Below are 14,802 nucleotides of genomic sequence, written 5' to 3' on the forward strand. Positions count from 1 at the left end.
TACAGGCAGTTGTGAACTGCCTGAATTTTTAAGAAGCATCAGTTAGTAACAAATCTCTGTGGGAGACCTGAGTTTAGTGGTTTGAACTAATAGGAAATATAAATCCAGGAGACACTACAACTTGACTTTCATAAGGGAAACTGAAAATAATTGTTATTGTTCTTTTAATTTTCTTGGCTTTATAAGGTCAATTATACTGTTCCTAATTAAAAAAAAAAAAACTTTCCCTCTACATTTCATAGACACCAGACCTCTCCCAAGCAGCAGCACAGAAGCCTCTCCTATAACTCACCCAAGTACCTGATGTGAGAACACAGGCAGGAGCCCCAGGGTGCTTAGAGCTGTCCAGTCCTCCTGGACCATGAGTACTCAGATCCAGTACTCCTTGATCAGGCCCAACTCCAGTCCCCCTCCCCATTATAGTTCACAAATTGTGTGCCAAGCACTCCAAGTGCCACATTGAGTGCTCAGGGAGCCAGGTGATATCTGAAATTTTTTATGAAAATACAAATATTCAATATCTTGTGGACACCATGTAAAATACTAGATCAAGGTGCTTTGCATTGGAAAAACTAGACTATACTACCTTCCTTTAAATGACATCATTGGTTTTGTTTGTCTTGTTTTAAAAAGCAATTAGCATGTGAGAATCAGTATGGAAGAGAAAATGGGTCTGCTTTGTGTCTAATTTGATTTGAAGACATGGTGGTACATGTCTATAATAGCCGTACTCGAGAAGTGGAGGCTCACACCTTTACTCCCAGCGCTCAGGAGGCAGAGGCAGGCAGATTTCTGTGATTTCGGGGTTAGCCTCATCTATGTAGTATATTCCAGGGCAGCCAGGGGTAGATAGACCCTGGAAGAAAGAAGAAAGAAGAAGGAGAAGGAGAAGAAGAAGAAGGAGGAGGAGGAGGAAGAGGAGGAGGAGGAGGAGGAGGAAGAGAAGAAGAAGAAGAAGAAGAAGAAGAAGAAGAAGAAGAAGGAGAAGGAGAAGGAGAAGGAGGAGAAGGAGAAGGAGAAGGAGAAGGAGAAGGAGAAGGAGAAGGAGGAGAAGGAGAAGGAGGAGAAGGAGAAGAAGGAGAAGGAAAAGGAGAAGGAGGAGAAGGAGAAGGAGAAGGAGAAGGAGAAGGAGAAGGAGAAGGAGAAGGAGAAGGAGAAGGAGAAGGAGAAGGAGAAGGAGAAGGAGAAGAAGAAGAAAGTCAAGGCAAGGGACAGGAGAGATGACTCAGTAGTTACGAGCACTAGATGTTCTTTCAAAGGATCCACATGGTAACTCACAGGCATGTACATGGTGCACAGACAATATACAGACAAAACACACAGACATATAAAATAAAAATAAATCTAAAAATCCGTCTCAAAAAACTAAAATAAATAAATAGATAGATAGATAAAACCAAGCATCTCTTGTTTCAATTGCACATATGATTTCCCGCTACAAAGCTCTTAAGACATAAATACTTTTTAGGACATTGGAACTACTAACAATGGAACAAACAAAACCAAACCACCATTACTGTCCGACCATAAAAATTTTAGTTAGACAGTGCCACTAACAGAAAGTGTGGTCTACACTATTTTCAGAGGTAAGCCCTCTGTTTGCTCCTAACACCTGGCTAACTAATAACTCACCAAAATCCAAGTGCCCTCCTTCCCTTTCCCTCTCCCTCTCCTTCTCTGTTTTTTTTCAAGACAGGGTTTCTCTGTGTCACTTTGGAGCCTGACCTGGAACTTACTCTGTAGCTCAGGCTCACAGTAATCCGACTGCCTCTGCCTCCTGAGTGCTGGGATCAAAGGCATGTGCCATTGTCTGCATCTTTTAATCCAGCTGCTCCAAAAGGGTAGTCACACTAGCTACCCATCATTCTCCTCCTTTACCTCACTGACTATGCAAATTAGGCAACATCATTAAAGTTTCAGGTGTTTATACATTTTGCTCCACGAGCACCCACCATCACTAGAGACGTCACTAGTGATTTAGTATGAGGAAGCTCATAGAGGTGAGTGACAATATAAAAACATTTCCTTTCTGTAGCAGTTTGCAACAGTAATACAGGAGGTGCTGCGAACATCCTTCAGCAGTGCTAACCACCTCTGCAGAAGAGATGCCCAACACCACTTACTGAGTTAAAAGAACAAGAGGTAAGTCAAGGTTTACGGTAGAATCAGCCTCGCACAGTGGATTATAACATCATGTAAATGTGCAGGAAAACTTGTGAGAACCATATACTGAACTGTTGACTGTGGATTAGGCTGACAGGATTTCCAGAGGAAGTCACAGGCAGGGAGGGGGTTGTTGTTTCTTTCTTGTTTTGAGATAAGGTTTGCTATGCTGCCCAGACTAACCTTGGACTTCTAGGCACAAGTGATTCTCTTCCTTCAACCTCCCAAGTAGATGGCTCAACAAGGCATGCCACATCCCCCAGCTTTTAAAGACAATTATAACAGAGCGTTTTCTTGATCCTCAGCTACCACAGGTGTGCTTGACTCAAGCAGGCTGAGTGCTTTTTTAAGGTAGCTATAATTTAGCAATAATGACAACTGAAGCTAAGTGGAGCTTCGGTGTGGCAAGATGATCTTGTGTCACCACTAACCCACGTGTTTTTCTAAAAGCCTGAACCCTCTGGGGTCTCCTGCCAGATCTTATGCATCTATGTACTATCCCCTCTGGGAGTATCTGGTCCAGAACAGAAATTATGTAGAATTTGCATAAATCAACCAATGGTCATAAAGACAGAGTGGAGAGTATTCTTGAGTTCTCTCTCCCGGAGACGACAATGATCCACTTGAGGCAATGGATCTGTGTTACCACACAGCATGTTATTGGGTCTGTTCTCAGCATATCACCTCCACTATCAACTGGCAACAAGCTGAGATAAGATAATTCCATTTTCAACATATCTAATGTGTTCAGTTATCTATGCAAAGTGGGGCACTGCCTCTGCTAGAGAAAGCAAAGCCTGAGGTCAGCAGATGCTATGGACTAGCTGATAACAACGACTGGGAGTCAGCCAGCTTGAACAACCAATGCTGGCACCTTGCCAGGCAAGTAGAACACACCTCCTAACTTTAGTTCCCACTTGCATCTATCTGAGCTCTTTGCAGAGAGCTCCTGGCTTTTATTTCTGGATGTATAGTCCTGAGACCAATACATACTAGGTACCCCCCAAAACAGCTTTTGGGTGAATTAAAGAGATCAGAAGTGTAACAAGATTATTTTTTTTGTTTTTATGAGACAGGGTTTCTCTGTATTGTTTTGGAGGCTGTCGGTCCAGCCTGGCCTCGAACTCACAGAGATCCGCCTGCTTCTGCCTCCCGAGTGCTGGGATTAAAGGTGTGCGCCACCACCGCCCGGCATGTGTAACAAGATTCTAAGGGCGAAGTCAAACATGAATACCACATACAGATGCCTAAGTCTATAAGCTGATACATTTGCTTCAGTGAACCAATGATGGGGAAATCCTGTATATATGTCAATAAAGCACTGTTGACCAATAGGGAAGCAAGATAGGTGGGACTAGGAGGTGAGGTGGACTCTGGGTAGTAGAAACACAGGGAGTCATGATGTAGCCCGCCAGAGAAGTAAGATGTCCGGAACTTTTCTCTGGTAAGAGAAATACTTAGATTAACAATTATGGGATAAATACTTAAGTCAGAGCTAGCCAGTAAGAAACAAGCAAGGCTAACAGCTTCATAATACAGTGTCTTGTGTGTTATTTGGGGACTACAACGCGGCAGAGCCCGGGCGACTGGTGGGGAAAAACCAAAGTGGCTGGCAAGGAAAAGGCTTCACTCTACACACCAGAATGTCCCTGTAAGGCTTTGTGCCTGAAAACCCCAGCAAGAGGGCACCGTGCTGTATTTCCTTCACTGCTCTAAGTATTTGTGGAAGAGCAAATGAAAACCAACCCTCAAGTGGTGGGGTACATACTGCCTTTTAGCTCCAGGCTGGGAAGGTGCTCAATGGAAACATTATAGCTTGAATGTGAAATATCACTCATAGGCTGTCTAAATACTTAGTCCCCAGCTGGTGGCATTGTTTTGGAAGTTGTGGAACTTTCGGACATGGGGCCTACTTAACAGATACAGGGATACAAATTAACTCTGATTCTTCCTCCTTGCCATGACGAACCATACTCTTTCCAAAATAAATCCTTTCTTCAAGTTGTTCCAGGTAGTTTACCACAGTGATGGGGAAAGTGATTAATTCGGGAATCGTAAGGTACTCACAGCCAAGAAGCCCAGCTTGCCTCCACATCCAGTCTTGAGCCCCATGGCAGCTGTCAGATGGATCTCAATAAGTGTGCTTGGTGGGATTTTCTCCTCGGCACACTCAGCGAGGTTCACAGCACACAGAGCCATGTGAACGTCTGAACAGGTAGATCCTGCAGGAAGCTTCCCTAGGGCAGGCAGAAACAGACACTGATGTTGACAGAGTCTCTTTTCCCTCTACATAGTCAACTGTCACCTACAGGCTCAGGCATTTCAACTCTCAATCCCCACTTGGTGGCACTGTTAGGGGAGGCTATGGAACCTTTATGAGGTGGAGGCTATTGGGGTGGGTCTTCGAGGGCTAAAGCAGACTCCAGATGCAGTCTGACTCAGCTTCCTGCCTGTGGCTGCAAACTCCCTTCTGCCTACTCTCCAAGTTGTGAGAGAGAGTAAAGGACTCCTCTCATCTCTGCTACGGAGTAAACACAGTAACTAGTACACGAGGTGCTGAGGAGAGGAGACACCTTTGTGATCAGGTAGTCTAGATGGGATGCAGGCTCTGCAGTTACTAGCTATGTGCTCATCTATCTCTCACACTGATGGGGACATGGCTCTGGTTCTGTGACAGTGGAGGTGTCAGGACTGCTGGTCATTGGACAGAACTCAGAGGTGTGTGTGCAGCATTTTCCAAGGCGGTGTCAATAGCATGACACTATTCTGTTGACAAAAGTTTGAATTTCCAAATATTTGACGGGAGAAAATGAAAACACAACACAAAATCCAAGTGGATTATATTTTCTTCATCCTCTTCCCATATATGTCACAGAAAGAGAAATATAAAACTGAATGATGCTGCCAGTAACACACGTTAGATTAGAGGGCAGAAGGCTTGGAGCATGAGATCAGAGAACAAAGTGTCCCTGGCATAGGCCCAAGGGCCCATCATGGCTGTCCTGAAGCTTTCCTATGGTGAGGTTTCCTGCTTTGGTCCACAAACAGAAGCTGGGAGGTGACAAAGAATAGCAGTCCCCTCACCTCAGGGCCATTGCAGCAGCAACCAGGCCCTCTTACTGAGGGTTCTTTTTACCCAGCTGTCTTTTTGTTATCAGCATGGGGAGCTCTTAGTCCCTGAGGTCACTCTGTATGGGTATCTGTCTCCCCCATGAAGCTCAGGACAGAGCACAGCATGAAAATCAGACTGTGGGCACCCCTACCCCTGGAGTCAAGACTGTTCAGGGAATGTAGAGGTGAGTGGTGAAGTGTTCTAGCTGGAACTCTAGACCCTAGCAGCTTAGTTTCCTGATCAGAGCCCAGGATGTGGAATCTGCTTTAAGGGCACTGTGAGGGACAGGAAAAAACAAATCAGGGGGAGAGATCTGCAGATAGGGACTTCCTGTTAAAGCTGACCGCACCACCTCATCTCCTGGTCTCTCCTCCATCCTACACGACTAGGCCTGCTCCCTCTCAAACCCACAAGGAATGTTCCATACTTTAGGACCACACCCCACAGGTATCTTGGACTTCATCTACCGATAGTGGACACATAAGCAGCAAACTTCCCTTCTCTAACCATCTGTCCTCACTTGTCCCTCTTACTTGCCACAACTCTTCATTTTCCTCTGACCTTTGACTGCTGTTCCTCTTAGGCAGTGTCTTTTTTGTTTGTTTGTTTGTTTGTTTGTTTGTTTTAGAGACAGGGATCACCATGTACTCCTGGCTGACCTGGACTTCCTTATGTACACCAGGCTGGCCTCTTAACTCCCAAAGACCTACCTGCCTCTGCCCCCCAAGTGCTGGAAAGGAAGTGCCACCATGCCCAGCTACAAAGTGTCTGTTTTGACTACACTGCTCCCTATCCCTAGATTCTAGATATTCTAGATTCTCTTGATTCTCACTTTCCCCTGAAGGCCCAGGGCTCATTAACTGGGGTGCAGATCCCATAGGTCCAATGTCTACTGAATATCTGTCTCTCCTCCATGTCTCATATGCAAGTGCCCAAAACACCCTTTCTTGGAAAACAACTTCACACCTTATTTCCTTCAGCTGTCAGTGATACCACTGCTCAACCAAATTCCTGAGCAGGAAGCCATCCTAGGCAGCACTTTTATCTTTTAAACATTTGTTGGTATTGAGTGTGTGTGTGTGTGTGTGTGTGTGTGTGTGTGTGTGTGTGTGTGTGTGTGAGTCAGAGCACAACTTGAGGGAGTTAGTTTTCTCCTGTCATGGGAGTCATTAGGACTGAATTCAGGACATTACTTGGTGGCAAGTGACTTTACCAATTGAGCCACCTTCTGGTCCCTCATTTTCTTCCTTCTCTTTTGAGACAGGGTCTCATGTACCTCAGGATGGCCAAGGATGATATTGGACTTCTGAGTCTCCTGGACACTGTGAATGATGCCCATCTTAGAAATGGTAAACTCAGGGCTAGAGAGGGGGCTCAGTGGCTGTTTCTTCAGAGGACATGAGTCCAATTCTCACCACCCACACGGCAGCTCTCAACCATCTGTACCTCCAGTTTCAGGGGCTCTAATGCCCTCTTCTGGCCTTCACAAGGCATTGCCCACATGTGGTGCACATCTATACACATAAAATCAATAAATAAAAAAAGGAGGGAGGGAAGGAGGGAGGGAAGGAGGGAGGGAGGGAGGGAGGGAGGGAGGGAGGGAGGGAGGGAGGGAGGAAAGGAGGGTAAACTACAGCTATAGACAATGCAGGTTGATGGCTGCATTAAAGCCATGTAAAGGTGGCTTCAGTTAAGGTGGAGCTCTGACAAAGCAAGCTGAGGAAGAGATGTGTGGGGCACCGTGCAGCAAGCCAGGCAGCAGCTATATTCTCACCTGTGATATGCAGCTGGTGCAGCCTGTGATAGGCCAGGGCTGCATCCCTTGCACTGCTCTTAGCTTCGTCCTCAAAGCCAGCTGCGGTGGCTGGGGTGGCCCGCCAGCGCTGGAAGACTTTTTTGAGTATCCAACGTACCAGACGCAGCTTCTGTAGGCTGTACCGGATCACATTCCAGGAGAGGCTACAGGCCAAGTCCAGGCGAGAGGTGGGCAGTGCCCGGCCCAAAACTGATAAGCAGGTTTGTAGGTTGGCAGCAGCAGCTGCAAAATCACCCTATAAAGCAGCAGTAATATGGTCACTGGCCTTGCCATGACCTTTTTGTTTTAAGACACTTCTATTTCACCCATCTTTTACCAGAGCGAAGCACAATTTCCATAAAAGAAAAACTATAAAACATACAAAGAAGCCACCTGTAACCTTATCCCCCACAAAGAATCACCACAAATATTCTGAAGACTCCCTTGCCTTTTTGCTAAATTAAATTATATTGTGTTCTTTGAGCAAATGTTGCCAGTTTGCAGCAACTTCTTGTTTTGCTTTCTTTTTAAATAATTCATTTATTTTTATTTTATGTGCATTGGTGTTTTGCCTGCATGTATGTCTGTGTGTGAGTGTCAGATCCCCTGGAACTGGAGTTACAGACAGTTGTGAGCTGCCAAGTGGGTGCTGGGAATTGAACCCGGGTCCACTGGAAATGCAGCCAATGCTCCTAACCACTGAGTCATCTCTCCAGCCCCTTGTTTTCTTTTTTTAAACAGGGTTTCTTATATTTTTGGTTGTGAGCCTAGCCTTTAATGGCTGAGCTATCCCTCCAGGCTGAGACAGGGTTTCTCTGTGTAGCCCTGGCTGGCCTCGAACTCAAGAGCTCCACCTGCCTCTGCCTCCTGAGTGCTAGGACTAAAAGTGTGCACCACTGCTGCCAGCTGTTACAGTAGCTTTTATAAATAAGGTAGAAACTAGTCTTTGGATAAAGTACATGCTTAGGTTCTACAATTTGTTGAGCCCCACCTCAGACCTGTTCAATCACAGCACTAGAATTGTAGCCTGTGATCCTGTGGCCTATAGAAGCCCAAAAACCACAGCTTTAAGGCCAACTCATAGCTAAATTGCTAAACTACCTCAATTTGGGATCTCTGCCAAGCTGAGGGTCTAATGGAGTCTATAGCTTCCTGCTGATACTGGTAACTGAGAGAGGTTATCAATGGCAACGAGACGCTCTTTCCCTAGAAGGCTTGCTGTTTTTCAGGATGTCTTTGGTTTTGCTCCTTTGCTTCAACTAGTGTAACTCTCCCTAAACATGCCCTCCTAGCGAGAATGCAGCTTTCCACTCAGGCACTGACTTGTTTCTGCCCCATGGCCTGCCTCCTGGTCACTGCTCACCGCTCACATACAAAGTCATCTGAGTGTGTCCAAGGAACGGCCTCAAAAGAGCCCTTGATACCTTTCAGCCTCTTCCACCTTTGAGTTAACACCATTATTATTTACTTTACATCTCAAAATATTTACTCACTTCTATCCTTTTAAAGTGTTAAACTCCAGGCTCTTACCTCTTATTCCGTCTATTCTAAGAGCCTCCTAAATTGTTTCTGTACCTTTCCTGTTTCCTTTCCCCAACCTACTCTTCATACGGCCTGCAGAATGGCATCATGAAACACCCTTAAACCTGCCTCTATGATACTCCTGTGAACAGTACCCCCATCACATTTGTGTTTTAGGGCCCAGGGCTATAGGCACAGATTATGGCGTGCTGAGATTCAGGTGTGATAACCTGCCGAAGGGACAGCAAGCTTGGGGTTTATTGTTGCTCAGAACCATTCTGAGTCACTTGACTCCCAAAGTGCACATGTTTGACTCCTTCAGTGCCAAAAGGGCCACAGAGCCTTCCCCATAACCTCTCCTTGTAACTGATTCTAAATAAAAACCTTCGGCTAAACCCTGATTCTCCAGCAAACTGGACATAAAAACCTAATTCAGAGGGCTGGAGAGACGGTCCACAGCATGATGTAGGCACAGGTGCACTGCCCACCACTGTCCTGGACCTGTCACAGGTATGGGTCCCTTCCTCTCTCCCCAGTCACCCCAGCACCTGCCACGGGACTTCATACACACTGGGGAATCAACAACACTCTCTGAGTTCTTAAGTCAGCATAGAGGAAAGAAACAAAGGTGGATGGCAGAACTCACTCTGGCAAGGTCTAGGTCCGCCTGCTTCCGGTGTCTCCAGAAGGTGACTGAAGATCGTGAGTGTGGGCGGATCACTGGCTCCCCGTGGACCAACAGCTTCACAAAGACGCTCAAGACAATCACACCATTTACCAGCCATAGGAGGAGAGTTGGCATCATCCAGTCAAACCAGCCCCCAGAACCTAGAGAGGGGCATCTCAGCTGAGACTACACGGCCTTGTGGAGCAGCAAGGCACCTGACGGACTCCAGAAGAGTGAGATCAAAGAGCCGCCTGCATCATTTCAGAGGAAACGGTAGACAACTCTAGAGCCTAAATAGGAATCTTTATATCTCCTGGCACCACAGAGCTGGGTGCCACAAAAACCTCAGTTAAAGGACATTAGAACATCGATCTCACACCTGACATAGTACTATATAGTCCCTCAAACAGGCACTCCCCCATCTCTCCCACCCCCTCCTTACATGCTAACTGTAATCAAGCAGTTTCCACATTTGCTTTGTTTGTCTCAACTAAACTCAAAGTTTGTCTTATTATACATAACTTAGGCTAGCCCGTCGGAAGCAAGCAGGTGGGAGGCCAGCCCGAGTTTGGACTAGGTAGACACACCACACAGTTTTGCACAGGTCACTTTGCCACAGAGTCCACCTAACCCAAGCCATATTAGGGATCCCACCTACCTGACTCCAGAGACAGTACACTGCGGCCAGAGCCTGAGTATGGGTGTTGGTCAGCGTCATGGGCCCCTCCCCATTGCAGCAAGGAAGTCAAGGGGTTAAAGGAGAGGCCCAAGAAGGTGAGGACACACAGCAGAATTCGAGATCTGTCCACCATGCCCAGTGCCACAGGAGGAGAGTCTGGTTCATCTTTGACCTTCAAAACAGTAACTCAGGGTTAGATGATTACCATCTGTGTTTTTATAGAACTCTGTGGGGTGGGGTGATGTGATGTCCTCAGAAGTTGCTGGCATTTGATATCTGGTACCCAGCAGGTGGCTGCAGGGGAGGAGTAGGAGGTAAAGTCTTGCTGGAGAAGTGTGTCACTTGAAGTGGGCTTAAGATTTCAAAATGCTCATGCCATACCCAGTGTGCTCTCGCTGCCTCCTGCTTGTAGATTCAGATGTGAGCTCTCAGCTGTTCCTGCCACCATGCCTTTCTTTGCTCTGCCATCATGGACTCTAACCCTTTGAATTCACAAATCTAATTAAAATGCTCTTTTATTTTTATAAGTTGCCTTGGTCATGGTGTTTTGTCATAGCAACAGAAAAGTAACAAAGACACTTGGTTTTTATACACACACCAACAAACAGACTGTGGGGTTTAAATTCAAGACCATTAAGTCAGAGAAGAAAAAAGCCAAGAGGGACCTAAGAAGTCCATGATTCTAAAACTATTGCTCAAACATTGGAATACTCTTTCTATTGCTGACTGAGTATAATCCACAGAACAAAAGTAAGGAGTACAGAGTCTCAATGTGTATCTCTGGCTGGCCTGGAGCTAACTCTGTATAGAGCAGAATGATCTGTGAACTCATAGACCTGTCTGTCTCTGCCCCCCTGAGTGCCAGGCCAACTTTCTAACAAAATGGACCTATACAACAACAGAGAGCATGCTGGGGTTAGAGATGTGGAGACCTAGGAGCACGCCCATGACTACAAGAAACCAAACTTTGTTTTTTGAGACAGGGTCTCTTGTTATTTTTGTCACTGTGCTATGTACATAAGCAAGAATGTTGTGGCTAAAAAACAAATCAAGAATCCTGATGGATGACAAATTAGACCCACTCTATCTGGCTTTGTAATGTGGGTTCTGGACTCAGGTGCTCAAGACTGCATGCTGAGCCATCTTTCTCACCACACCTCAGTAAGGACAAAAACTATGCTCTGGAGTAAACAAATGTGACTTTTTTAAAGGGGAGGTTTGCTTTTGTTCATGGATTCCAAGGTTTTAGTTCCTCATACTAGGGACAGCATGATGGCAGAGCTGAGCAGCTTGTTTCTGCTCAGTGATGGGGGAAACACAGAAAAGGAGAGGGAATGCTGAAGTCAAGTTTGCTATTAAAACTAGGATGCACTCTTCGTGTCTCTTTCACTTTGCAGACAGAACTGGAAGTGAGGCCCTAGGGAATTGACAAGGGGTGAGGAAGTGGATCAGAGCCAAGATTTTTCCCAAGCCCTAATGCACACATTCCAAATTGTATGTTTTATCAACCACCATTATCATCAGAAACAAAAATGTTTCAAAAGAATGTTTGCTGTATGATGGGCCAGCCTGGTCTACATAGAGAACATAGAGAATTCCAGGCAACCAACTAGGACTGCATAGTAAGACCATATCTTTAAAAAAAAAAAAAAAAGAATGCTCATTTAGCATGCACAAAGCCCATATATCAAAAGCATTGGCAAGCCTTTATTCTAGCACATGGTAGAGACAGGAAGATGGGGGGGGTCTAAGGTCATCCTAATTTCATAACAATTCTAGGCCAGCCACAGCAACATGATAACCTTCAAACAAACAAAAGCATACACTAGAAAGAAACCATGTGCTTATGGAGTGAGGAACGCCAATGTCAAGATGCAGTACAGGATCCACTGTCTCCAAAGGTTCCTAGAAAGTCATTAAGCTTAGGGCCTTGTCTAACTAATTCCAATAAAACTTCAATTGCCATGGGCTTTTCTTGTTCAGGGACCATTTAAGAGCCCTGGGTTGGTGGAATGGTATCTGTTAGATTGCAAATTGGAGTTGTTTCCAGAAAGAGCGCCCAGAGACGACCTCACTCAAAACTAGCAGAGCAGACTCAGAAAGAGGTCTTGCCAGGCCCATTATGGGCAGAGGAATTAACAGAGCACATCAGCAACTCCCAGAGCCCACCGCCTGACAGCTGCTCTGTGTCAGCACTCATTCCTCACTGAGGGGCCTTTCCACAGGACCTGTTAAATCTGTCTGTGTCCCCATCCAGAGCCAGCTGTACCTGCCTGGACTATTCTTTTTCTTTGTGAGATGATCTTGGTGCCATCTGAAGATCTTCCTGCCTCAGCCTCTCTCCCGCTGGGATTACAGGCATGCACCACCACAGTTAGTAGCAATTTTCACCCCTTTAAAACATTACAGAATTCCCAGTTTTCTCCACCCCACATTGTTTTAAGCACTGGTTCAGTCACCTCTCTGTGGCCACTGCTGCCTTAAGGGAAACAAGAGATTCTGAGGGTGAGAAATGTCAAAAGCTCAAACCTTTGCATCATCCAGCAGAGGACTTCCTGGCTCAGAGTCAATGGAATAGGGGGAGAAGCCTGCTTGGGACCCTGAGTCAGAGGCCGGGGGAGACATCAAAAGGACATTCTGATTAAAGTCTTCAATCTTCAAGTCCACGTCACTGTCCACCAGACTGCCTAAGTCAATGCCCTTCAGGAGCTCTGCAAAGAAAACACTGCCCATTTTTACAAAATCCCACATGACAGGGCCTCATACACATCTGAGTTCTCCCTTGTGCCCATCACAGGACTTCTCCAAACAGCTGTGAGGTTTGATGGGTCTTTCTCGACAGGCAGACTTACTGTTTTTTTGGTTTGCCAACTTCAGCACCATGTTCTCCTGACGTAGCTTGTGGTTGACCTGCTGCAAATACTTGATGTAATCAATGGCCTTCCTCAGAACGCCAGACTTGTGCATCTGGGAAGAAGACAGATGAAACACAGTTAAGGCGGCTCATCCTAAAGTAAAGAGAGCAGGGCCCCAGAGTTCATGAGTGAGGAGCACAGCTGTGAGGTGTCAAATGCTGCCTAACTGAGACAAAATTCACCCTAGCTCAGAACCTCTGTTTTCTTTCTTTTTTGGGGGGAAGAGATGAGGTGAGATAGTACTAGGGATTGAACCCAGAGTTTAGCATATTCTAGTTCTATCATGAGCTAAATCCTAAGCCTCTCCTTAATCCGTAACATGTGAATAATGATAGCATGTAAACCATAGGCTGGTAGTATTGGCATATAACTGACATCCAATAAATATATCTATAATAATTTTTATAATAATTATAACATAAAAGCAAACTTGAGCCAGGCGGTGGTGGTGCACGCCTTTAGTCCCAGCACTAGGGAGCAGAGGCAGAGGCAGGCGTATATAAATTTGGGGTCAGCCTGGTCTACAAAGCAAGTTCCAGGGCAGGCTCCAAAGCTACACAGACAAACCCTGTCTCAAAAAATCAAAGCAAACAGACTTCAAGGCTGGGTGGTGGTAGTGCATGCCTTTAATCTCAGCATTTGGGAGGCAGGGGTAAGATCTCAGAGTTCGAGACCAATATGGTTTACAGAGTGAGTTCCAGGACATCCAGGGCCACACAGAGAAACCCTGTCTCAAAAAAATGAACCAACCAATCAAACAAACAAAAAACCCAAACAAACAAACAAAAAATAATGAAAAACTTTAAGGAAAACAAATGGCAAACAAAAAATAGCACTGGAGGCTGGGTGTAGTGATATACGCCTTTAATCCCAGCATTTAGGCAGAGAGGCAGGTGAACCTCTCTGAGTTTGAATCCAGTCTGGTCTATATAGGAAGTTTCAGACCAACTATGGCTAATTAGACCCAGGATAATAATAAACAAACAAACAAAACCAGTATTGTGCTGGAAATGTAATTTAGTGTGCTTGCTTAGCATGTATAAATGAACAATGAACTTCTTTTTAAAATACAGTTGTTGGGCCGGACGGTGATGGCGCACGCCTTTAATCCCAGCACTCGGGAGGCAGAGGCAGGCAGATCTCTGTGAGTTCGAGGCCGGGCTGGACCGACAGCCTCCAAAACAATACAGAGAAAAACCCTGTCTCATAAAACCAAAAAAAAAAAAAAAATGCAGTTGTTGGTTAAACAATCCCTCCCATTTCTCAAGAGACACATTCATTAAAAAAAAGCAGATATGAAAAATTATGTATGAAAATTAATTTCCTCTGTTTTGCTCTTGGTCAAAGACTCAATCTCCACTCTTTCTTCTCCCCTAAACAGGAACACTACTAAAATATGTCAAGAATGTTCTTAGATGCCTCCAAGGTACACCATCCTATACCTAGCCACCAGGTAAGAAGTGGTATCTCCTGCTAACACTGGAGTGACCCCTAACCCTAGGTGTCAGAGACAGTCAGAACAGAGCGTGGCTGAAGGAGTTAAAGGTACCAGGAGGTCGCCACATCATCACCTCTCAACATTTCATTTATACTAGATGATAATTTGTACTTTCATGTGTGCCCATGCTTGAAGAGAACAGAAGCGGGTACTGGAGCCCCAGAACTAGGGTTATAGCTGTTCTCAGCAATGGCATGGGTGTTGGGAACAGAACCCAACTTCTCTGGAAGAGTAGTACTTGCTCTTAAATGCCCAGCCCTCCTCATTCATTCATTCATGGAACTAACTTTTAGCCCTAACTGACCTAGAACTTGTAATTCTCTTGCCATGTCTCTCAAGGGTCAGGATTATAAATATATGCCACCAAGCATACCTGGGCAGTATTTTATAATCCCATCCAACACTAAAATACTTCAATAAAAATGTACCTCTAACTCACTTTTGTATACATT

At 45.4% G+C, this 14,802-nt stretch overlaps 1 protein-coding gene across 2 annotated transcripts in view; it reads right to left on the reverse strand.

Annotated features, from left to right (window-relative positions):
* Srebf2 (sterol regulatory element binding transcription factor 2) overlaps nucleotides 1-14,802 on the reverse strand; it is a 59,812-nt gene that overhangs the window by 14,612 nt on the left and 30,398 nt on the right. For both annotated transcript variants that reach the window (XM_040752726.1, XM_040752727.1), the window contains exons 6-11: nucleotides 12,790-12,904; nucleotides 12,467-12,648; nucleotides 9,917-10,109; nucleotides 9,238-9,419; nucleotides 7,050-7,326; nucleotides 4,231-4,400 (exon numbers count right to left, since the gene is read on the reverse strand). In XM_040752726.1, coding sequence (XP_040608660.1) covers nucleotides 4,231-4,400; nucleotides 7,050-7,326; nucleotides 9,238-9,419; nucleotides 9,917-10,109; nucleotides 12,467-12,648; nucleotides 12,790-12,904 — 1,119 coding nt within the window. The remainder of the gene's footprint in view (nucleotides 1-4,230; nucleotides 4,401-7,049; nucleotides 7,327-9,237; nucleotides 9,420-9,916; nucleotides 10,110-12,466; nucleotides 12,649-12,789; nucleotides 12,905-14,802) is intronic.

Source organism: Mesocricetus auratus, unplaced genomic scaffold, assembly GCF_017639785.1.
Source record: "Mesocricetus auratus isolate SY011 unplaced genomic scaffold, BCM_Maur_2.0 Super-Scaffold_100010, whole genome shotgun sequence".
NCBI lineage: Eukaryota > Metazoa > Chordata > Mammalia > Rodentia > Cricetidae > Mesocricetus > Mesocricetus auratus.